At 40.2% G+C, this 26,532-nt stretch overlaps 1 protein-coding gene across 4 annotated transcripts in view; it reads left to right on the forward strand.

Moving 5' to 3' along the window:
• PAX3 (paired box 3) overlaps positions 1-26,532 on the forward strand; it is a 76,941-nt gene that overhangs the window by 3,217 nt on the left and 47,192 nt on the right. For 2 of the 4 annotated variants that reach the window (XM_066598912.1, XM_066598916.1), the window contains exons 3-4: positions 543-672; positions 2,724-2,858. In XM_066598912.1, the coding sequence (XP_066455009.1) occupies positions 543-672; positions 2,724-2,858 (265 nt within the window). The remainder of the gene's footprint in view (positions 1-542; positions 673-2,723; positions 2,859-26,532) is intronic. The other 2 variants (XM_066598921.1, XM_066598927.1) reach the window with 1 other exon arrangement.

Consider the following 26,532-nt stretch of genomic DNA (forward strand, 5'->3'; position numbering starts at 1 on the left):
GAACTCAATCTATCTATCTATCTATCTATCTATCTATCTATCTATCTATCTATCTATCTATCTATCTATCCCATATCTATCTATCTATCTATCTATCTATCTATCTATCTATCTATCTATCTATCTATCCCATATCTATCTATCTATCTATCTATCTATCTATCTATCTATCTATCTATCTATCTATCGTCTTAGCATTTCTTACTTTCTGTCTCTTTCATTATTGCTACTTGTGGGATGTCAGATATCTATCTATTAATAATTAATCTTTTTGTTTATTTGTTTATTGCTACTTTTATATTGTTATTTGTGGGAATTCAGAATTCTTTATATTTTTATAATCTTTATATTCTGTGAACAAGAGAGGAAGTGGAAAGTAGTATTTTATACTAACATGCCTCTTGATGATTCCCTCCATATGGAGGCTTCTGCTTCTCCTCAGTGCTTCAGAATATGACTATTTCTATATATTGTATACTCTTCCGGTGATTATCAGTCGGCTGCCTGCTTTACTCCCTCGTTTTCTTGTGTGGTTATTGTAGCAGGTGACCACTCCGGACGTAGAGAAGAAGATCGAGGAGTACAAGAGGGACAACCCGGGTATGTTCAGCTGGGAGATCCGGGATAAGCTGCTGAAGGACGGGGTGTGTGATCGTAACAGCGTCCCGTCAGGTAGAGCCGCCATCCGCAATCCACAGCTCATCATCCATCTTTATTAGAGCGGCAGCATCACTTATAGGCAATTACATGTATTGATCGCTGCACCAGTGGAGCCATCCCAGGCATGAAATATTAACAAGCACTGTCTGTGCTGCATCCCCTGCCGCCTGCAGGTTAATACACCCCCTAATGTGCTCATCCAGAGCATTCACCGCACCAGTGCTGCCCAGGAGTCACGAAACCAACATCATCTTATTAGTATATTAGCTCCTGTAATTAATGATTTTTAATTACATGGCATTATACTTCTCAATTTTTGTAGAAATTTATTTTAATCGGTTTAGTTAGCAAAGCTCGATTATTAACGACAGCAATCACGATAGAAACAATAACCGTAACAAGAATTCCACTACTAATATCACAACTACTACAACTATTACTAAATAAAAATAACAATAAGAAGGACTGTTTTCGTAAGCCAATATAATTATATACATTTACTCCCTGACTGGTTCAAAACAGTTAAATTGATGTTGATAAATAAAAATAATAGTAATTTAAAATAAGATCGTTTTCAACATAATTGTTTCCCCCAGAGATGTTACTAAAAGCAACAAATGAAAATCAATCCTCATTAATAATTGTGTAGGAAGTATTTATTTACATATGTGCCTAATTGTAATACAGTATTATTATTACCATCATCATCATCAATATCATTATACTATTATTTTTCTAATAAGTTCCGTTTTGACGTTTGGGGAGAAGCAGATGGAAACTGAATACTTCTGCAGGAAATATAGAGATCACATTATTAAATACCATTTTTTGTATATATGTTATAATATTGTTATCATAGAAGTAGTTGTATTTTATTATATATTGTAGTTGTTCGTAATTGTGGTATTACTTTTATTTTTCCGTTATTACCATCTTCATTTTGCACTTGTTACAGACCTAACATAAATCTAAGGGCATATTCACATGAACGATTTTTCATCTGATGATCATACTCCAAAAATCTGACTGAAATCATTGGGAAATAAAGCATATTATTTTAATTGGTTTCATTCATAGGTGTGATTTTTTAAAAAAATTGGACAAACAGTCTGAGCAAAAAAAAAAAAATCGGAGCATGTCCTATTTTTTTTGCAATTTTTGGAAGAAATGTGACCATTGAAGTCTATGGGTGCGATAAAAAAAAACGGATTGCACTCGTCTACTGTGATTGCAATCTGTTTTATCACATGGAACCATGTTTGTTAACCATCAAAAAAGCGTGTAGAATATTTAATTATTTCGTTTGGCCTATCATGCTTTTTTTTATGTGCGAAAAAAACAAATGCAAACCGGATGAAAATCAAGCAGAAAACCCACAGAAATGGGAAAAAAACAAAAAAAAACTAAAAATCGCACAAAAAATTAGTTGGATTTTTCAGGACTTAAAAAAACCCGGCCCATGTGAATATGCTCTAACCTGAATGTATTTCTCAACATATCTAGATATCTATCTGAAAACAACTATCTACCTCCCTGTCTAACAGTCTCCACCTATCTCTTGTTAAGGGTATATTTACACAAAAGACTTTTCCGTCCGATTTTCTGTTCATAAAAACTGAACCAAATTCCGATGGAAATAAAGCATATTATGTTAAATGATTATATTCACACATACAATTTTTTAATTAGATGGACAATCCAAGCAAAAAAAATTGCAGCATGTCTTATTTTGTTGCAATTTTTGGACGCAAATTCAAGTCTATAGATGCCTTCAAAAAACGGAATTGCACTTGTTTGATGCGATTGCAATCTGTTTTTATAGCACAAAAAAAGTGCGCAAAACTTATCATGTTTTATGTGCGTAAAAATTGGATGGTGAAAATCATGCGGAAAAACAACACAACTGAAAAAAAAATTGCATAAAAAATTGCATGAAAAATTGGTCCATTTTTACAGGACTGAAAAAACCCCACCGTGTGAATATACCCTAATGTCTGCAGAATATATGTGAATAGAGTAAATAATACATCGCACTGATGGAGCTACAACATTTCCCCCTTCAGTCAGTTCAATTAGCCGCATTTTGAGGAGTAAATTTGGAAAAGGGGAAGAGGATGATGTGGATCTAGAGAGAAAGGAGCAGGAGGAGCAAGAGAAGAGGACAAAACACAGTATAGATGGGATCCTGAGAGAGAGAGGTACAGTGCACCCCCCTATATGTTGTTTGTGTTGTACTCCCTACATTGTGCATCTTATAAGTTGCTTGTCTTGTACTTGTTGAGTATTGCAGCATTACAAATGGTTGATTATTTGGTAATGCTATCATGATATACAAGAATGCTCAAGTCTGTGTAATAAAGATCTCATACTGCTTTGTATAGGATGATTTACTCCTCCTTAGCTATTTTTGAGTATGTTGCAGGGTTTTGAAGTTTAGATTCTGTTGTGCCTTTTAGTTGCTGGAGGGACTATATGTTTTCCATTGTATATGTGATCATGGAGAGTTTTCCTGTTGTGTTTTGTCTGCTGCAAATGTACATTGGACATTGTAAAGTACTGATTTGTGTTGTGTTTATAGCTGTAATCAGTGGTAATGTGTAACCAAGGTGTCAGGGCAATTGTTCCTTTTACACCTATTAGCACAGATCAAAGGCTTCCATTTCCCAGTCTACCTCTAAGGAGACCTGGGTATTGTCATAGGTTGGGAAGAGAAGATGGTCATATGGGGGATGGGAGGGGTTAATAATGGGAAAGAAACTTTACAGAGCCTTGCAGCTTAGTTTTGGACATCAATAGGAAACCACAGGAGTTCCAAATTGTGTTCTGTGAGGAACTGCGATTGGGGAGGGGGCCACCACAACCTTTCTGTTTTCTTCAGAAGTTATATTAAAGAGTATCTGTAACTGTCATCCGACTCAACTTTTTTTTTTAGCCCATTAGCCCATTCTTCTCCTTCTCCATTCATTTGAAGGTCCACTCTCCCAGATTGTGCCCTCATCTTAACCCCTTCAGTGCATGTGAGCCCAGCAACAGTAAATATTGAAATCATATACTTCCTTCACTATACGCAAACTTATTTCAGCTGTTTAGGGGCTTTGATAATAATTCAATTCTAAAAGAAACATTTGTCCTAAAATAAATTGGAAACAGAAATCACGTAATTCCTACATGCGTAGTGGGTATTTAATATAACCATATGTATGTGTGTGTGTATATATATATATATATATATATATATATATATATATACACGCACATACAGTATATATATATATATATATATATATATATATATACACATACATACATATATATATATATATATATATATATATATATATATATATATATAGGTATATGTATACGCATTGAAAAATCAACATTAAGTAAATTTAAAGGGGTATTCCGGTTATGAAAATTTGCTGTCTAATATATGATAACCAAAGGTTATCGAAGTTTGCGGTCCTGCTTTGGATTATGTGTCTGTAGTTCTATAAACCATTACCTTCTCCTGGCGCTACAGAAGTGTTTATTCCCAGGTTGTCCTGGATACGACCTGTAGGCATTCCAACGTTATAGGTTGGGTCCGCTCAGTAGGAAAAACCAGGGACGGCTTTTTTTCTATTGAGACCAGATTGCTGCCCAATAACCGGGTAGCACTTAGAGGGGATGCACAGGAAGGAAGTACAGATTGGGAAATTGTGAGAAATGTAATTTCAGGCCTTATTTACATGACCGTGTATACGCAGTTATTTAACCGCGTCAAAAAATCTGGCAAAAATCGTGACCATCCGAAGCATTAGATTCTAATCTATTAATTCAGATGAACTATTTTTGACGGCGTAAAAAAAAATTGCGCCATGAAAAATAGCACATCGATGACCATTTTGGTTGCCGAGTTTATACGTTGTGTCAAAAGATAGGTCTTGCCCTATCTTATCCCGAGATACGCTGGAAGCTCCCATAGATTCTTATGTAAGCTGAAAAAACGGAGGGGGTTTTCCTGCACCCAACGCTGGGAAAAGAAGCTTGCTGGCTATATTTAAGCATTAGTAGTTATTTCGAGGATTTCTGTCAATCGAGGGATTTCCACGCTGAAGCGTATTTCTTTGCCAATATGCCGCAGCTTCCCGTGTGAATGGACGAAAATCCACTAATTAAGATCGGGACTTGATCACGGCTATTCTTCATTTATGCAATGTTACGGTGCGTACGGGTGAACGTTAAAACGCATATGGTCATGCAAAGGAGGCCTCAGGACAGGATAAGAAGGTAATGGCTATTCGATTTATACCAATGAACAGCATAACATGGCGCAAACAGCTTTCTTATATGGAATTTTTGAAAAATCGTTTCACACCCGGAATACTCCTTTAAGTATGCCTGGGATAAACATATATCTATCCTAAGAGGGAAATAAAAGGGAACTAATTAATATAAAGGTGGATCAGATAGACTGTGTTATTTGTTTGCTGTCAGTCATATGTATATATACACCCACACATCCATCTATCTTATATTTATTACCTTAAAATCTGAATTGAATTAGGGCAGCAATATGTAGTATTATCTTGTCGCTGAAGATGTCAGTGGTCACATGATCACTAAAGTCGTCATGTGGCCTTCCGGAGGGTCAAATAAAGTGGCGGAGGCACGCTTGACAGTCTCGGTGGACGCTATAACCAATGTTATTTGTGCAGTGTTTCGCCAAAATCAGAAGTGTCTGGATGTTAATGGTGACCAGTTTGAGCACCTAATGTGACTACAGAAGTTAAACATGACTATATAAATCTATTAATGGGGCTTTTAAGCGGATATTTCTCATGTTGTGTGCTTTTACAATTTTTTGAACCAGCCTGTGTATAGAGTTGCATTCTATTTTTGTATATTTTATTGTATTATTTAAGATAATATTTGATGTTAAATATTTTTTTGTAATTGCTAAGTTTTAAGGTTGGGCTCCCATTCATCAGTAGTGTATAGCGAGTGTTTTCACAACTGATGCCTTTTTGGTGCACTTTTTGCACCGAACCAGCATCCATAGCTGGATAGAAAAACGCTGTATGCAACATTTTTCTATCCAGTGCCGGGAGACATCTGGCATCAAAACTGATGTATTGGATGTCTTGAACTGTCTCATAGAGAACTACAGGATCAGTTTTGACACCAGTTTCCTTCTAGCGTTTCACTTTAATGCTGAAAAGAGAAAGGACTGGATGGTTGGGTATATGGGAACTCGGCCTAAGCACAGAGTTATTGGTCTAGAAAAGCGAAGCTGGTAGATATATGTTAAGAAATAGTACCAACTTGAAATTAGACCTCCACCTTGGCCATATTCACACGACCAAGAGTGAGTTGCACCTGAGATTCTTGGGTGCAACTCACATTGGACAGCACATGGACACCCCATCTTTGTGCTGTCCGATGTGCAGGAGACACAGACGAGAATCAGACAAGAATAGGGCATGCAGTGATTTTTCAAATTCGGACTATCGGTCTGAAGAAAAAAAATTGCTCGAGGCAAACAAACCCATTCAAGTGATATCTGTTTGGAACAGGTGGACTCACTTTGAAATAGTTAGACATCACCTTGGACAGGTAGACCTAGCTTCAGATAGGTAGACCTAACTTAGGATAGGTAGACTCAGCTTAGGGAAGGTAGACTCAACTTAGGGCAGGTTGACTCAGCTTGAGACCTCTTTGACAGTGAGTGCAGCCTGTCCATTCCTCGGTGTAAAGAGGCAGTATAAGCCTGGCTGTATTAATGTGAGTAGTATCTGCATATAGGCACTAGAGGGGACAAAAAGTACCAAATGAGCTGGTCAAACATTTGTACAACTTTTCCATGGATGACAAAGGAGCCTCTCCATACACGATCTACGCTTGGAGATGAACTTGGGGGACAAAGGGAGGAGAGTCCATTGAAACTCACACTTTAGCTCTGCTCAGACAAAGCTTCAGCTAGAAGCAGCTTGGCATGGACAAAGGAAGGCCTGCCTTTCTTATAATTCAAGGAGAAAAGAGTGAGAAAGCTGCCTCACAAAAGCCTCAGAAAAGACATTATGGGCTTGCAATGAGGGATGAATAATTCAATAGCCACTGCTACTGAGAGTTTTATGGACTCTTTACTGGGGAAGAAAAAAGGCCACTTTTACCTACAAAATGTCTCTGGCTGTCATAGGGTGCACAGGACTAGTGAAAAGAGAGTTACTGAACCATTAACCCTTGTGTACTGCATGCATGACTGCTTCATAAGGAGTGCTACGTGGACGATGGATGGATACATGGATAGGAAATAAGATAGATAGATACTAGATAGATAGATAGATAGGAGATAGATAGATAGACAAAATTACACACAACCCTTATTTTAATTACCAACTAGAAGTCTGTGTTATTGTCAGAGAGCTGCGGCCATGGACAATGCATCTTTTTCATATGTTGCTGGTCCATGCCTTCACAACAAATGGAGATCATTAGGGAAAAACTAGTGGAGTTAAAAAGAAAACTTTTTTTAGTCTCTGCTTTTGATTTCAGTTCAAGACGTAGAGCCATCTCCAAAGCCTGTGAAATAAATGCCATTAGCTCTGTGAGAAGTAATGTTCCCATTTACCAGCATTATACATTAACCCTTCATAGTGCACTTTGACGGTTATTTGACATGATTCTGTAGTTGTTGTCAGGTCACATTCACTCTAATGCCTGTAGTCGTGTGAACCTATATGGTGTTCTGTGCAGAATATGGGGATGCATTGTTTGCAACAGTTGTCCAATCCTCAATGTGAAAACATCAATGTAATGCAAAAACAAGAGGACCAATTTTCCAATTCTGCTGAATGTAAAACTAAGGCTGGGGTCCTGTATACGCAGAAGTCTGACTTTTTTTCCCTGTGGCATTGTCGTAAAACACTGGAAGGAAACTGGAGCTAGAACTGATCCTATAGTTTGCTATGGGACAGATTGTTGCAGCTTTTTGATGCCGGATGCCTCCTTGCACTGAATAGAAAAATATTGCATGCAGCATTTTCCGGTCCGGCTATGGATGCTGGACAGGTACAAGAAATGCATGAAAATGGCATCAGTTGTATCCTACTCTGGTGGCAAACCATTGACTGGACACAACTGGTATATGGGGACCTCAGCCTTGCAGGTTCACGAAAAAGTGCAAATGCGGATGTTCCATCAAGCACTCATTGTAGGTCAGTATGGGGCCTGTAGGGTGACTGCAGGGTGATACCCTAAAGCAATCTGTGCTTTCCTCTTGATATTGGATGCTAGCTATAAAGCACCCCTGCTTGTCCTTCTTACCTATGTAAATGTTTATTAGCTGCTCAGTTGGTGAATGGTGGGTTTGTCAGAAGCAGTATATACATCTGTGTATAGTGAACAGTACGTCGCTTGGTCTTTGTTGTGTGCTACTCTTGTATTTTACGTCTGAAGGGCGTTTTACACAGATTGCTTCTGGCCAAGAAAAGTTAGAAATCCATCCAAATACTGTGTTGTAATTCCCCCAATAAAGAGTTTATTAACTCTATTAAATGACATTTACAGCAAATGTTCTCCAATCAGTAGTAATTGCTCTAAAGAACATGTTGAGGGCCATGTAGAATAATTAGCTGAGACCCACTAGTACTGTATATAAAAGTTGCCAATAATGTGATACGTTTTCTATGGGACTCCTGATTTTTGCTTTATTTTTAGGGAGGTCTAGTGTTCCCTCTTATAAAGCTACACAGAGGCTGTAACATTTCCATATATGTATTTCAGACTTTTGCATATTTAAATATCACTTATTATTAATGATGTACTTTATATAAATCTATCAGCTTGATGTTGTGACGTCCCTGAGAAGAATACTGCTCTATTAGAGTATTGTAGGCCTCGCCGTGTGGAGTGAGTGTTGGCCACTGATTTGCTATAATGGGAGATAACCTGACTTTTGGTTCTCTGTGTCCCCATCATCCACTTTGTCTTGATTGGGTCCTGTAAATATTTCTGTAGCTTCTCAGTGTGACATTTACAGCTCTGCTCAGTGTATTCCGGGCTAGGCAGCTGAATGGGTCCCTCTGTTCCCCCATGCAGAGTGGATCTGGCCCCCAGGCGGCGTCACAATGCATTTGTCCCTGGTCAGGCGCTCAGCCCCAATAGACTCTCTGCTAACTCTTCCCTATGTGAGAGTTCTGTAGGCAGATTAAATTGACTCCTTTCTTCCTCTCTCACTTTCATCTCGCACCATCCCCGCCCTCTGTAGCCCCGGGCGAACATTCGTGAAATTTCTGCAGCCTCCCCTTATTTCTTTTATTTAACCCCTTTTCCTCCATCGCAGACGTTATATCTGCCAAAAGGGGGCAACATAAAGTGTCCGCGGAGTCAGACACAAGAGGGAGGTGCAGGGGACAGTGAAAGAACTAATAGAATAAAGGATTGGCTTTCTTGAAACAACATTGTGTATTATAAAAGTTGCTTGCATACTGTCTATAAAGACACTTGGTCGAACTTTGGCTCAGTCTTATCACCGCTAGGGGTCAAGACAAGGGATGCCAACTTTATGTGTTTTTTCATTTTTCTAGACCACCTGTCCAAAATTAATGGCTAGCAAACATTTTTTATGAATAAATTGGAAAATAGTAGCATGCTGTATGTTTATAACTCAGACACTGATGTGATCTGTAAAATGATAATTACACTCAAAACAATCTGAAAAAAAGTACAAATACACTATTTATTTTTACGGATTACCTCCATTTATATGGACTGTCCAGAAATTAACATACAGTTGGCAACACTGGTCGGGAGCAACTTACTATCAATGTTCTAAATCCAAAGTGGACTATGTTTTATGGGGGCCTGCATATGGATCAACCAGAGTTAACGGGGATTCTTCTTTTCAGATCTTGATGGTCAAACTATGTAAACTATGCAGCTTATTTACTATCGAAAATTCAACAGTTTTCTGGTGCAAATTGTGGCAGAAAACTGTTGAACATTCTTTACACTACATTTACTATAGGGGAGATTTATCAAAGCATCACGCCTGGATTATGTCCTAAATATGACATTTTCTGCTCCAGTTACTGATTTATGAACCTTCTGCTCCTGTTTTTTTTTTCAACCTCTACGCCAGATTACGCCATTTTCATTTCAGTCTAAATTTGAGGGCATAGTTTAGGTGGCACCGCAGTTTATAATGTGTGACTTAGTTGCATGAAAGGTGCCCAGCTACTCCAGTGCTGAGGAGGCGTATTTTCAGAACAAACTTTCACATCGCAAGTAAAGAAGTTATTTGCACCTCATTTAACATACTACGTGTGACATTTTGAAGAATTAGGTGCACCATAGGCGTATGCATAGCCAAAAAGTCAGAACAATTAAAAAACAATTGCGCATATGATAAATCTTATTGGGACACTCTTTTTTTTTGCATCTGACAAGGGAACCTTGCTTTGTGTAAATGGGACATGGCCTAAATTGTGCCAAAAATTTGGACAAGTTTTGGCGTAAACTAGGCCAACTAAAAGGTGTTCCAAACTTAAACTAGACAGTGTTAAAAATCAACAGGTTTATCATCCAGCAGAGCTACTGTGATGAATATGGCGCAATTTAAGACTTTCTAGTCTAAGTTTGCACTAAGTTTTAGACAGTGTCAGTAAATAAGCCCCTATAGGTCAGTGTTTATCATAAGTGCTGATGGTGTAAGTGACCCTCTTGAGACAGCAGGAACTGGCGGACACAGGCATGTATCTGTTGCTGGATGGTGGCTCCCGCTCTTCAGGGAAAGAGTAGTTGTGGTCAGAGGATGCGGACAACAGAGCAGTGTTGTATATGACACACGACCGCCAGTGCAGATCTTAAATATTTACATGTAACCTGACAATAAGGGACTTGTTCCTCAGCTTTCAACTTGTTGCTTATTAGTGTGAAGGCAAGATGGTCATGTTGATAGTGCCCATCATCCATATTGCACTCACTATAGACCTTTTGAATGCACAATATACAACATGCCGTGCCCCCATCAATTATACGCCCTGCGCTGATATACAATATAGATTTCTCACAGCTACCCCATTGTACAGTACGTTCTGTGTTGACATTATATGTCATGCAGATTTTCCCAACTAGTTTATATTATATGCTCTATCCTCATATTTTAATATCCCTACCGGCTCATATCATATATTGGCATGGCGGTATGCAACAAATCAACATATACAATATTCAGTAGTTTCCTTCGCTCATAGTGTGACTACATAGGGGGGTTTACTTATATCATTTACATCCAGCTGTTTTTTTGCCTCAGCCAAGATGCAACTGATAACATTTTTTGCACCTTGTGCATCGATTCCGCGGACAGAAGAACGTTGCATGTGAACTATGGAATCAGTTCTGGCATTAGTTTCCCCTCCAGTGTTTCACTACCATACTGGTAAAAAAACACACATACAGTATATGGGAACAAGGCGTTCAAGGGGTTGTCCGAGTCAAGGAACCCCCTTTTCACCTTGTCCTTTATGCATTAAAATAAAAAATCAGCAGTTACTCACCTTTCTCCGCTCCGCCGCCACTGGCTCACGTCTCCGCTGTCTATTTACAGGCAGCTGTGGTGTCCCATAAAGCTGCTGTAGCAACCAGTGACAGCGCTCAGCCTATTCCTTCCAATGGGAAAGGTCCTCAAGGATGCACATTGGTACTCCCACCAGTGAGAGTAACCCTCTATGGCCGCACTATATAGTGCATTATGCCTTCTGTAGTTCTGCAGCTTATTATAAGTGCTTAGTTCTGATTTTCCACCTTCAGCAGAAGTGACTTACTTTCCTTCTACAAACATGTGCTAATGTTTAGCCCTGCATGGCAGCACAGACGAGTTCTGGAGACAATTTCCAGCGTCTACTTGTTGATTTAATGTATATTACTGCATGCATATATTACGCTGATTTATATACATGGCAAGTTGAGAGCTTTCTGTTGCTGTAGAACTACAAAGCCCAGTAAATGCGGGCAATGGCGTAACTATAGGGGATGCAGGGTACCTGGGCCCAGGAGCCTTAGGGGGCCCATAAGGCCTCTCTTCTCCATATAGGGAGCCCAGTACTATGGATAAAGCATTATAGTTGGATGCCATGTTACAGATTTTGCATTGGGGCCCGGGAGCTTCAAGTTACACCTCTGTGGGGCTACTTGATAAATTTGTATTCAAGCACCTTATACTTGATTCAAGGTTCAGTGCTTTCGTAATGATTTTTATTGATTGCTGGAGAAAATCCTATGATTTCTTGCTCCATGTAAAAGAACCCGTAGTTCTAAACCTGTGGCAGATGTACTCCAGGGATTCCACGGCATGTCTGTAGGGAGTACCTAGATTGGGTTCCTATATATCAGTTGTGTCCGGTCAGTGGTTATATACTGGAGTCAGATGCAACTGATGTCATTTTTCTGCACTTTGAGCATCACTCTAGTGTTCATAGCCAGACAGAAGAAGGTTGCATGCAATACTACACGGGGAGGCATCAAAACTGATATCAGATGCCATGAACAATGCCATAGAAAGCTATAGCATCAGATTTTCTGCTCATGGAGAAAAAATCGCAGCATGCACGATTTCTGTGCGGATTCCGCATGGATGGCTTCCATTGAAGTCAATGGAAGCCATCCAACCTGCGGCCCCTTTGCAATGGCATTGTGGAAAGGTCTTGGATTCTACGTTATCGCTAGGCGATGATGCGGGAAAAGCAGCAGTTAAAAGAAAAATCCGTACTGTGCATGTCCGATGGGAAACCGTGCGGACCATCCGCAGGATGGAGAAGAGAACAAGAAAGCAGGTATGCGCGGACGCTGCTGCTGCCAGGGACAGATTCTGCTGCGGTATCCCACCTGCTCGTGTGTAGGGCGCTTTAGGGTACCTTCAGGTGAGCAGAATATTTCCGCAAGATACACTAAAAGACGTAGCTAAATCTGCAGCTGCGGAATTCTTCTCCAATACCCACATGTCTACATGCGTATTTTGGGGTGGAATTTTCTGCGTCTTTCAAAGCGTCTTGCAGAAATATTCTGCTCATCTGCTATTCTGCCACCTCTTATACTCTCTTCATACTGTTCATTTCATAGGTGTAGGTGCCATGTATGACCATTGTCATGGAGGTCCTTTGATGTAATCGATGTGATTAGAGGTACTTGGTTTAGGGATGCTGAGACACACTATTCTACAAGGACCATAGATGGCTAGTGTTGTATAACTTGCATCATTCATGTTTTTGAGTAGGACAGTATTTCCTCTTATATAGCTAAGGTTAGAGTTATATAGAAGAAATCTACGAAGATCTGGCGTGTAGTCTGACTCTTTAGGCTATCTTCATATGTTTAGGACTTTAACATTTTGCATCCAATGCAAGTGAATGGGGTTTTTCAAATGCGAAAGCATATAACAGCACAGAATATAGTTTATGCATGTGCAATATACAGAGTATTCCCAGATTAGCCCCACTGAATGACAATGGGATTAGTTCTCGTGCCGATCCGCTAGCACATCCGCAGCAGATATTCGAGTATCATTCAGGTAGATATTTATCTGTTTTTGGTTGTACATGGATGAAACTTAAGGGGAACCAGTCACCTCTACACATCCCTATGAACTGAAGGTACCTTTACACGGGTCGAATATCACTTGAATTATCACTGGAAACAGCAAATTCAGGTGATAATGGTCCTATGGACACGCCGCCACTGATGGGGCACTGAGCAAGAATTTGCTCATGCGTCAAAGTCTCTTAGTTTTTAGCAAAACTAAAAACCAAGCAACTGTTAGACCATCTAAACAGGAGCCGCTCAATCTTTGAATGCCTTCTGTTTGCAGTGAATGGAGGCGGGTGGCTGGGATAATCCCCGACCGAGCCACCTGCATTCACTTAAACTACTATAGCTCCAGTAAAAGGCACAGGGGCAATAGTGGAGCAGTGGCCCATAGGACGGCTGTCGGGTGCCTATACGGCTAACAGTCATCCCATGTAAAGGTACCTTAGGTTAAGTTGTTCAGGGAAGTGAAGGGGAGTCAGGGGATGTCATTTTTTAGATTCATCCACTACTCCGTCTCTGCAGAGTCCTCCAGTCTGACTCTTTTCACACTACTGCTCACATATTCCGCCTCAAAGAAGTCTATGGCAAGGTGAAAAGAGTCAGATTTTCAGCCTATAGATGGACTCCACCAGAAGACACCGTGGGAACAGAGGAGTGGGTGAGTATAAAAATTACATCCCCTGGCTCACTGTCACTTTCCCAAATAGCACCATAACTGTTATGGTGCTGTTCGGAGATGACAAGTTCCCTTTAGGCCGGCTGCACACAAACGGGTCGGATTCCGCATGCAGAAGCCTGCAGTGAGCCCAGCCAGTGTCCACGTGTACCTGCTTCTTGTCTTCTTTTCGTGTACTGTGACTGGTTCACATGGCTCGCCATCGGACATGCGCAGTACAGTGTTTTTCTCTAAATCCCTGCTTTTCCCGTGCGTCGCTAGGCAATGACACGGGTACCCACAATCTTTCTACAATGTCAAGGGCCGCGGGTTGGAGATCTTCCATTGAGTTGAAAAATGGAACATGCTGCGATTTTTCCCCTGTTCATGGAAACCGCAATGTTTTTGCAAGTGTGCAGAAAGCAGCGGTTTTCCATAGGATGTAACGAATGGTATTTGCTGTGAATCCACGGTTCAGACGCTGACCGCGGATTGCACAATGCAAATCCATTCGTGTGCAGGAGACCTTAATAATATTGATTGCAGTCATTCCTCGGCTGTTTACATGTGGTGATCACTACAGCTGGATCCAGTCTGATGATAGTTTTAAAATGTCAGATTGCTTTTCACCCTACTTTTTTTAAAAGAGGCTTTTCTACAGATTTATTATTTGCAACTTTTTAAACAGATGTAAAATCTGGTACATCTTAAGGCCACGGTCACACAGGGCGGATTCCCGACAGAAATGTCACGGTTTGGCCGCAGCGAAAAAAGAGGAGAGCGCGGCTGCAGGGGAAAAAAAAATAGACATGCTGCGGTCGGCAAATTCGCGCCGCAGCAGCAGCTTCTGCCGACTCAGCCGTAGTGGATTTGCTGTCCTGTGTGGACGAGATTTCTCAGAAATCTCGTCCACATGGCTGGCTAATCCTTGGATTAGTGGCCGCATGTGGATTTGCTGCGGTGAAATTCTGCACGGAATTTCCGCGGCAAATCCGCCCTGTGTGAACCCAGCCTAACTCCGGGGAAGAGGTGGCGCAATATCATGACTCCACTTTACCCAGCAACCCAGACTGTTGTAAGTTGTAACTAATTTCTCATACGTCATGACTTTTTGATACGTTTATTGCAAACAAAGGCAATGCTGCCTCCAGCAAAACTGACTTAAAAAAAACGCTCAGGAGTCAGGATAAAGTCCCCCAATATTCCTGGATGAAGTCAGAATAAATCACAATGTTTAAACCCTCCCTGTAATGTACTGCCCATAATCCATGAAATGGGCCCTGCCCATGTAAAGTTGCAGCATGCCAGCCGGTGTTCAGTACATAGGCCACAGGTCCTGGTGGCATGCAGCAGACATATGGTTAATCCTGAGTATATATACAGCAAAGAGGACAGTAAAAGGTAATTAAGTTGTTTTAATAGCTCATCTTAGGGGTGACTTTACAGTGGTTTTACAAGCAGACATTATAATGTGAATGGGATGTTTTTAAGTAGTCTCTCTGGGCAAATATTGATTAAGTAGTTGTTTGTTGATACTTTTGTCACTTCTCAAAGAGCCAGTGGCTTTGCTTCTTGTGTTTTATCTGCCATTGTTATTGGTATGTAATGAGATCAAAGGAGGATCATTTCAATGTATCTGACTTGGAAAATCCTATTTGACCACTAAGCCCCTTTGTGGATTTTTGGCTGATCACTGGTGTCTATATAACTGGAGTCAGATTAATTAGACTTCAAACACTCAACCCAAGCACAAGACCCTTCGAATTTAATACTGCATTATGAAATTATTAATACACAGTAACGATTTATAGAAACGCCATCCGTTAGATATTTTTTGCTCGAAAATGTAACTTTTAAAATTCAATTAGATTTTAAAAATTGACTTTAGTTTAAATTTGAGTTTCCATGTGTCAAAGTTGTGGCTCTTACAAACATTCCTGTAAACATTCAGTAATGAACTAAATATGACTTTTAGCATGTTCTGATAACTTTTGGTTGTTTACCCTTTAATTGCTTTATAATGGGTTTGTTGTGTGAAGATAGGAAGACAATCGCTTTATAGTGGCTTCAGATAAGCTAACTTGTCACAGAAAGTTAAACTTTCTTTGTTGCACCTATATGTATGTAGATACATTATTTTTTTTATGACCTCCGTTTACTAAAACCACGCAAGAAGATGAGATCTAAAAACAATTTGATGGAATAAAATTTTGAGCCACTAAAATATAAAATTTAAAACATTCCCCTGCAATTTGCAATTATCTCATTCTAGAATAACGAATTGTAAAGTTTAGATGAAATACAATTAGGTACATTTTTCTGATTTTTTTTTTTACATATAATTGTACAAATAAGTGTCTCTGATTAGTTCTTCCTTATTATTAACCACTTTGCTACTACTACTACTGTTGTGCCACTTGGACTGTGTTTTTACACAGTATTCATTTTGATAATTAGAGACAGGACTGTTTTAGGAATATCTTTTCCTCCGTAATTTTACATAAAATGAGCTTGATTTGTTTTTATTGACTGTTCGTTGTTGGTTCACATGTGGTTGCTGAGGATGTATAGTAGTATGAAGGTTGTCGATCTGCAGCCAAGTAAAATACTGAAAATAAGACAGTGTTTTATATTAATTTTTGTTCAAAAAGGTTTAACTTTTTTACATGTATAGGTGCCTGGACACTATTTAAATTGACTTTTTTAATTAACTGTTAGCAGGGCTTAATTTTGGAGTAGGACTTATATTTCAAGCATCCTCAAAAAGCCTGAAAAATCATTTTGCATCCTCAAAAATTCAGGAAAATCATACTATATCTTATTTTCAGGGAAACAGGGTAAATGCATAATCCTATTCTCAGGTATAGTTATGATAAACTCTATAACTATACGGATTGCATACTGAACTGTTAGTCTTCAACTTACATCCACAGAGCATTTGCTACACACACACACACATACATATAAATATATATATATATATATATATATAAAAAATAATATATATATATTTCTATAGCCTATCCAATGATGTGTAAGATTCTTAAATTGGCTTTGTATGGTATATGTAATAATAATCATTGTGTTTATGGTTTGATAATATAATTGGCTCCAAACACTCTGATTTCTATTGTTCGTTGATATGATACAACCATAGCTGCCAGACAAGAAAATAGATGTGCAACAATGCGCATGAACGATATTTGCAACCATTTCGGTCCTATTGCTTTTCATATCTTGACATTAATTCCCCTTTATCACCACTGGTAAAAATATAATAGTTGTATTTATGGAAAATGTTAGATGTCTCTGGTGTTAATTTGAGGATGCAACAAGTGAAAGATACAAGTGGTATTAGGGTAAATTTTAGGTATTAAGCAATTTCTGTGACTGTCCCAATCCTCTGACTCGGACTTGTGTGCTCGTTGCTAAATTAGTCCCATCAGATGATGTTTTTCTGCAACAAATCTGCTACATGTGAATATCCCCTTACTATGGTGGAGACCCGCCAAGGTTCTACAGGAACTATAAGAGTTCTGGGCTCTCCCATTCTCCGGGATATGCATTGCTTATACGAAAAAGGTTTGGTACGGTGTTAGCAAGTAGAGTAAAGTGTGATTGTTCTTAGCAAGAGAAACCAAGTAATCTTGTAGATATGATACCTTTTAATGGCTAACAAAAATACCCTAAGTAGCTTCAAAAGCTAGCTATAACATCATGTATTTTTGTTAGCCATTAAAAGGTATCGTATCTACCAGATTACTTGGTTTCTCTTGCTGGGAGCAATCACATTTTGTCGCTGCTTATCGACATATAGTAATTGTTTAGAGTACTTATTAGTAATTAGTGCCGTTTACTGTTCTTCTATTACTATTATTATGACATGGAGCATGGTTAGAGGGAAGGAGCACATGGGTAAAACTTCCCCAAATTACCTTCCAGTCACTGATTTACAAAGTAAACTGTGGTAATTAGACGGATAGTTCTAATGATCTCTAAGGAATATTGATGTCATTCTGAATTAGTGCTAATGAGCAGTTATTGGCGGACCTCTGCCTGCACTAATATGAGCCTAGAAGCATGTCAAAAGTGGAATGAAATTGTTTTAGTCTATGGCAAGGTGACATCTGCATGTAATGTATTATAATACTTACCCCACATAATACCCGTGACTTCAATAACTGAACATGTATCTTTAGTCTAAGAAGCATTGACTAGTGAGGATGCCATTGTTATAGCGCCAGTTATTTATCAGGATGACATATTGTTCATTAGTGCACAGTGCTAGGACCAAATACCAATAAATGTACAGTTTTTTGCCTTTTTTTCCTCCTCCTTAAAAATCATTATATTTTTCCTAAAGGGGGTAAATTGAGTCTAGAACAGCTGACTATCACCGTGCGTTGCAGCAAGTCCCGTCACGGCTGAATTGGTTCCCACTTGTGAAGCTGACGGGTGTGATGTAATGCATTTGAATAGTACTACATTATGTGACGTCGCACTGACAGCTCTTTGCAGGATAAATGTCACTCCTTGTAGCCTAAAACCACTTTTTGAAAGTTTAGCTGCTTTTTGACTTTTACTGTGCAGATGTAGCAGAGCTGAATCTGTCCTTGAGCGGTTTCCTTTGTGCATCATGATAGCTCACTGTCTTAAATAATGCCATATTACCAGGCAATACCACTTCTGACAGATCCTAGCTGCTTCTTAGGACCCTGCTGATGTCAACCAGATGAGCGTTTGTAGAAATGTTCGTTCCTGATCAGTTCCCAATGTAAATATGCTCAGCGATGAGCCGACAAATCAACAAATGCTTGTTTGTGTTTGATTTCATCTTGCATGCAGGCAAAAAAAATGCAAGTGCTTTTTTACTGTATTTTTTGCGTGCGCAAGGCGTGTCCAATCGCACGTGCAAAAAAACACGCACCGATGCTCTCAGCCATTAAAATGGCCAATTAATTTAATGAGTTCAAGATGTGAGCACTAATGTGCAGGAAAATAGAGTATGCTTTATATTTTCTTGCGTGATAGAATTGCGCACACTAAATACACGCATATGAGTGAACTAATTGAAATCAGTGGGTTCTATTTTCTGCATCTTGTGCGTACAGCCCACTTTTTACCGCCGTTAGCGCAGCATTTGAAACGCTCTAATTGATTTCAATGGGGCTTCACAAACCAGCGCTCGAATGCAGTGTTTCCAACGCCACGATTTTTGAATGTTTTTCACTCTATTTTCATGTGTTTTAGTGCTTTTTAATGCACATCATCACCCATCACACTGATGGGGTGCATTAAAAAATGCTGTACCATGCATTTTAAAATGCTGCGCAAAATTGCGGTTCTGTTAACGCATGTGTGAGAGTGGCCTTGGGCCGTGTACACATGGGGTGGATATGCTGCTGATTTCTCATCTGGACTCATCTCATCTCATTTGTGGCATTTACAGTAACAGGTGCAGATAAAATCTGCACAAAATTCATGTGAAAATCAACCTGCGGTGCGGATTTTGGATCTGCAGCATGTCAATTCTAGCAGCAGGTGTGAAGTGTGGATTCCACCTCCTCAAATGAGGAAGTGAATTCTGTACCAAAATCCACAGCAAGTTGTGCTGGTTTTGACCCGGATTTTGCACTGTGGATTTTCTGCGGAATGTCCATTATGGACACTAGGGCAAATTCTGCTCTGTGTTAACATAGCCCTATGGTATTTTTATATAAGGCGACTATCGCTCCTGTGCTTTCCTGTGATAATCGCTCAGCGAATGGAGGCGGAGCATACTGGAGATCTCTTCGGGCCGCCTCCCTCCATTCACTGTGAGCAGGCAGTCGTTAAAAGATGAATAACTGCCTGTCTACACTAAGGCCTTATTCACATGACTGTAAGTACGCGGTTATTTAGCTGCCTACAAAAATCGGACCATGTGAAGCACTGGATTCTAATGTATTCATTCAGATGAGCGATTTTTGGATGCGTAAAAAAAACACGTATGGAAAAATAGCACATCGGCGACCGAAAACGCAGACCGAATTTATACGGCATGTGAAAAGAGAGATCATGCCCTGTATTTGGTAGAAATATGCTGGAGGCTCCCATAGGGAGCCGGAAATAAAAGGGAGGTGGAGGGAGTTTAGCTGCGTCTAGCGCTGGGTAAAGAAGACAGCTGGCTCTATTTAACCATTAGCAGTAATTCCGAGGATTTCTGCCAACCGAGGGATTAAGGCGCTGCAGCGTATTTTTTTCGCCAACACGCCACCCATGTGAATAGATGAGAAAACGCTAATAAAGAGCGGGATTTGATCGTGGTTATTCTTCATTTATGCGATTTTTAGCCGCGATCGGCTGAGCATAAAAATGCATACAGTCGTGTCAAGGGGGCTTAAGTGAGAAGCAGCTCATTAGTCACTTTGTTTCAGTGAGCTGAAACGAAGCAACTTGTGACTAATGAGCAATTTCTTGTTCAGTCATGTTTATATAAGACAGCTATTGGTTATAATCGCTTTTTTTGGCCAATAGTCGGCCCATGTTCAATTACTCATAGGGGGTGATCTATTAAATCCCTTTAGGTGTAGAAACATCATAAATGTGGTACAAGCCTCGCTTACACCATTCCACGACACTTTCCTGAAATAGGTGCCTGGCTTTTAAGGAAGGGCCTGTGTGATTTACGCCAGAAGTTGGTGTAAATTATAGCAAAAATGTACTCCAGCTGCCAGCTGGCCAGAGATTGCCCAAGACTCACCTAATATAGAGGGGAGCACCTCCTTGTATAATAGGGGCATTGCGGGCAGACAGGGATAAGAATAAGGCCTCCGTCACACGGGCGCATCGGCATCCGCACACCGGCGCATCAGTCACACGGGCGCATCGGCGCCGGTGTACAGGTGCCGATGTGCCCGTGTGACTGAGCCCTAAGACTGTCATTTGAAACGCCAGTCTTAATAAATCTCCCACTTACTGTTTATATCTCTTTCTGGGAAAGCTGTGTGACAGCTAAGCAGTGATTATCAGTGAGTTCACCCAGATTTAACCCTTTCCAATCCACTGTCTGATGTCTGAAGACATTATGATTTAAGGCTGTACAGCTCCGATGTTGGAAGACGTCCGTCGGGGTTCTCTTACTGTATATTGCCAGCCTCTCTGCTGTCGGAGCCTATCCAACGTGTCATCTCATGCAGCACTGGCTTTAGCCAGCATATAGCACCATTGTATAATGGCAGAAAAAGAGTAAGCCCCCCTAGGAAAACCAGGATACAAATTGGATTGGAAAGGATTAAATGGCAAATCAGCCAACAATTATGAGCAGATATATTGCTTAATAATCAATACACTGTAAGACTAGGTGCACAATCGCGTATTTTCGGGCCGCATGCTGGCTGTGTAATTCCATATACATACAGGCATTTTGGTCTGCATGAAAAAACTCCTAGCATGTCTTATTCCTATCTATTTCATGGGCAAGAAATAGGACATGCCAATCCATGTGGATGTGCTCTGTCTGTGTAAATGGGACAGCACATGGACTAGTGAAAGACTTGGGCAAGACTTGAGGTTACGGCTAGTGTGACATTAGCCTGGGTGCACATACATTGACAGTGCCTGCTCAGGACAAAACTGATGCCAAGTTTGTGTACTTTGTGTACCGACCTGGCGTTCCATAGCCGGACAGAAAAATGCTTCTTCCAACTTTTCTCATTCTGGTTTAGGTAGACATTCAGCATCAAAACTGATGCACCAGTTGCTATAAACAATTCCACAGAAAACTATGGAATCAGCTCTGTCATCGGCGTTGTAGTGGAACGCTGGAGGGAAAAACAACGGATGGCTGGACATATTGCAACCTGGCTTTAGAAAGTTGAATGAAAACTCCTAAATGCTCTGTTAGGGTGTCCATAATAGATAAGGTAAAGTCCCCTGGTGCAAGCACCGAGTCATGACTCACTCCTAGGTTTTTGCGGGGCAGTTTGCCATTGCCTTCCTCAGTCATCTTTTACCCCCCAGCAAGCTGGGTATTTATTTTACTGATCTTGGAAGGATGGAAGTCAACCTTGAACCAAGCAGGGAGTGAATCTGCAACCTTCAGGTCGTGAGCGAGAGCTTAGGACCTCATTTCTGCTGCCTTAACACTCTGTGCCACACAGGGCTCTTAATAGTCCATAATATTTATCACCCAACTTTCTTAGGAGAGAACAGCTTTAAACATCAAGACAGAAGACGGCAACTCAATGAAAGTCTATAACAAGTTATACTTTTTATTATAGAGGGACTACTTCTACTATTGCTACTATTATTTCTCCTACTACTAATGCTGATTATATGAGCATGACCCTGGTACAGTACTAATGTTATATACTGTAACATAATGCAACTATGGTTCCTCCCTAAGCTATTTTTTAAGAACATTTGCCAGTCGGGTTATTTTCTAAGTATAAAAGGATGGGAAATAATGTAAAAAAAAATAAACAAAAAGAAAAACACATGTCTGGGTTACAAATATGCAAACTCTGCTGAGATTTCATTGCATTTCCCATTCTTTTAAAGAGAAGCAAAACTGACACGGCTGCTTGGCATGTCGAGCGGCACAGAGGTTACTCCAGCGCACATCTCACTCCTCCCAGCCGTGAGTGGCACTGAAATGGTTACACAAGGAAATATTTGCTGCATGCAAACATACCATCTCAACAATTAAATCCCTGCACTCTGATTAAAAGAAAGACGTTGCTATTAAGTTGTGTGTTTGGGCAGCTTTATGGGAATGTAGGAAAATCAGCTCTGACATAAACCATTCATGGAGACTCAGGAGGAAAAAGAGACATATAATTGGTTATTATGATGTACATTTAAGTACGTTCCTCTAAGAACAGGCTCTGTTGTGAGATGAGACTGAGATTAGACTCTGCTTACAGAGCTGAAATATATACAAGAAACCTAAGACTCAATGGCTGGCTTGTGCAAGTACTAACGTATGTAGAAGTCAGGCCCGAGTCTCAGCGCTAAGACTTCTGTACATGACTGCTTATGGATTCGAAATCAGCAGAATATGTACTTCTACTATTTATATAGCGCCAAACTATTCTGCTTGCCCTGTATGCAAATTATACTCACTCAATCCCACTGGGGATCCCAATCTAATTTCCCTATCTCAACCACACTAGGGTCAATTTCATAGGAAACCAATTGACCTATCAATATGTTTTTGGAATGCAAGAGGAAACTGTAGAACCTGGAGGAAACCCACATGAACGCGGGGAGGACATGCAAACTCCATGCAGATGTTGCCCCACGTGGCTCTCACGGGTTTATGTTTTTATAACATGCCTGCTCCCCGGTGAACAATAGGAAATAGGAGTCTGGATGTCTTAAAGTGACCATGGTTGGTTGTAGAGATTTCTCACTTTTGTAACTTAACATCCTATTTTTATCCTTTTTCTTTATTTTATATGCACATTTATTTGTTTTTTGCTCACTTTTGATCATTGGTTATATGGGCTGGCTGAATTGTATGTGAATAATCTGTGTGTTGTCTGGTCTTGCATCGATAGCCGGACATAGTTGGACATAAGAACATGAATATCACTGTTTTTCTGTTGGATGCAGGGAGGCATCAAAACTGATGTGCCGGATGTCAAGAATAATCCTATGGAAAATTATGGGATCAGTTCTGGCACTAGTTTCCTCCAGTGTTTCATTACAATGCTGGAGGCAAAAAAGCTGGACTGCTATTTATATGGGAACCTGGCCTAAGATTTCCTTTACACACAGGGAGAAATCTATTAAGATTGGCATTTCATATAGTCAGTGTGCTGACATAAAGTTGCACTATAATTTATGCCAGTTTCTGGTGTAAATGATAGTAAATCTGATGGGTCGTGGGAACCCAACCCCCCTCTCACTAGGCCACATGCCCTTTTTACAACTAAAATGTCTTGAAAAAGTGAAAGTTGCAAATTTTGGTGCAAATATAGAGTATAACAAAGTTTTCGACCTTTATACACAAATAAACTGGCATGAATAGTTTAATAATGTGATTGTCTACTTCTGAAAGTTCGATGACCTATTCTCAGGGTAGGTCACTGGTAGATGTTCTTAGGCAGCTTTTTTAGGATATGGAGCAGGAAGCAGACAACACCGTATATTGTGCAGTGGCCTGACATAGTATTGCAGGCACAGATCTGTTTCACTTCAATGGGAGCTGTGGCTGTAATACCATGGAAAGTGTATAGTGCTGTCTGCTGCATACACCAAAACAGTGGCCTGGCAAACAACGGATTGGTCGGGACCCATCAGCTATTAGTGAGCTATCCTAAGTATAGGTCATCAATGTTTCAGAGCTGGAACAACCATTTTAAATATCCCCCATAGCATTTTTTCAAACTTTTAAAAAATTACATGAATTTATTTGCTTTTTACAAGTGTTGTTTTTTGGGTCTGTTTTTAAGATTTCTACATGCATTTTTCCGGACATTTTGTTTATCTATGGGAAAACATCTAAAAAAACCACCATACTTAGAGCATGTTGTGATGTGCAAAAAATGCCATACACCCAAAAAACTAATCAAAACAGGAAAAATGACAATCGTGCATTTCATAATTCCCTATTAATCTATATCTAACTTCTAGATTTTTGTTGCAATTGTTTGTGGCAAAAACCACTGCATTCAGATGTTGGCTGTAGGTCAGTCGGGAATTAGGAAACACACTTCAAACAGTTAAATATTTGCAGTATCTTTTTTCTCAATTTGGGTGTAACTTTTGGGTTTATAGTGGTTTTAACGATTTTCCTTTAGGCTTCTGTATGACCAAAAAATGCCCCAAAATCCTGTAAAAAACAGACATCATCAAAAAAATCGCATGTGATTTTTCTGCCATTTATTTACCAAAGAAAAACTTGAAAAAAAAACTATGTACGAAGTAATCCTTAGCGTTGTTTGTCACACAAGTTTTTAGAAAAAAAGTGGAAGTTGTTGATGTAATTTTATGGCAGGCCTGCAGCAGATTTAACAGGAAGTAAAAGTATAAGCTCTTCTCTTATATTTGTCATTCCTTTTAAATCCACTTCTGTCTGTAGTTACAAAAAGCCACAAAACTGCTTTTTATCCCCCTAAGGGCTAATTCACATGAGCATATATCGGCCGGCCTTTTCATGGCCGGCCGATATACGCTACCATGGGATGCATGGCCCGATGTATATGCCATTGGGCAATGGGAAACGTATCTCTGCTAAGCTGTCTCCCCCTCCCCTCCCCCTCGCCGGCTCACCTTCTCTTCTTCGGCTGTTTGCAATGGAAGGGAGTGGGATGGGGCGGAGCTAAGCTCCTGCCCCTTGTCCGTAGCCAGCAATTGGAGGGGGTGGGACAAGGCGGGGCTTAGCTCCACCCTATCCTGCCTCCCTCCCATTGCAAACAGCCGGATGGAAGGAGAAAGAAGGAGAGAAGGGGAGGGAGTTTAGCAGTCACCCTGCTAAACTCCCTCCCACCTCCCTTCTCTGGCTGCTGTCATTGGCTCCCATAGGAGTCTATGGCAGCAGCCATAGTCAGGCCAGGAAGATAGTTCCAGGGCTATCTTTCCTGCCTGGCGTAAAAGCGCTCGGTCGTGCGCTTTTATGCCGCAGGAATACGCCTGTGTGATCTGATGCATTGGAATCTAATGCATCAGATGGTATCGTATATCGGTCAGGCCGTGAAAATGGCGGCTGATATACGCTCGTGTGAATAAGCCCTAAAAGCCCCGTAGTAAAATCACACTGAGGGCTTAGTCATATAGGCGCATTGGCGCCCGTGTTCCTGCACTAAAAGACGGCCGCACTGTAGATGTGGAAAAATTTCCACAGCGCCAGAAGAAAGAACATGGGATCGGCTCCATTGCCGGTCATGTGTTCTTTCTTCCGGCGCTGCAGAGAGACGTCCGTCCTGAAGTGCGTCCGTCTTCTTCGTGCAGTAACACGGGTGCCCCTAATATCAAAACTGACCTTTTTGCTTATAGCAAACAATCAAAACTCAGCTCTAATTTTTTCAAAGCAGCTTAATAAATGAAACCCGTGCTTTGATTGGTTGCGATGGGCAACAAAGCCAGTGATTTTTTGATACATAAGGCCTGTCTTTCTTCCCACATGATCGTTATATAATAATTAAACTTTGCAGATATTTGTTAATTGTAAAACTAAAATTAAGATACCGTATATGTAAAAACAGTCCTATTCATGTGATCTGACTTGACTTGAGTAAGGGAATATCCTCATGACCGCCAGTCTAATCATTGCCGCCATTGTATAATTATATCTAGTATGTGCTGGAGAATGTTGTGTCGGGGCTGAATAGTAATTCTCCGGGAAACAATTTGTTTTCTTAAATGTAGAAAATAATGGTGGATCATTACATTTCCCTCCATCATTGAAATATATAATATCCTCCTGTGTGGGCAGACATTCTGAGCAGCCAATTTCAGTTCTCTGGGAAATTGAATCTGAAGCTGTAATAAAACAGACAATAATAATGCGCTTACGATTATTGAGCCCAAATGTTACTCCAAATGCTCATTGGCCCAGAAATGGGGGCAATGTAAAGGGAACAACGATCAGCCAATGAATGAGTGAACACTCATTCATTGGCCGATCATTCAGTTTCAGCAAGTGTGAACAGGGGGATGTTAAT

This window comes from Eleutherodactylus coqui, chromosome 1, assembly GCF_035609145.1.
Source record: "Eleutherodactylus coqui strain aEleCoq1 chromosome 1, aEleCoq1.hap1, whole genome shotgun sequence".
Lineage (NCBI taxonomy): Eukaryota > Metazoa > Chordata > Amphibia > Anura > Eleutherodactylidae > Eleutherodactylus > Eleutherodactylus coqui.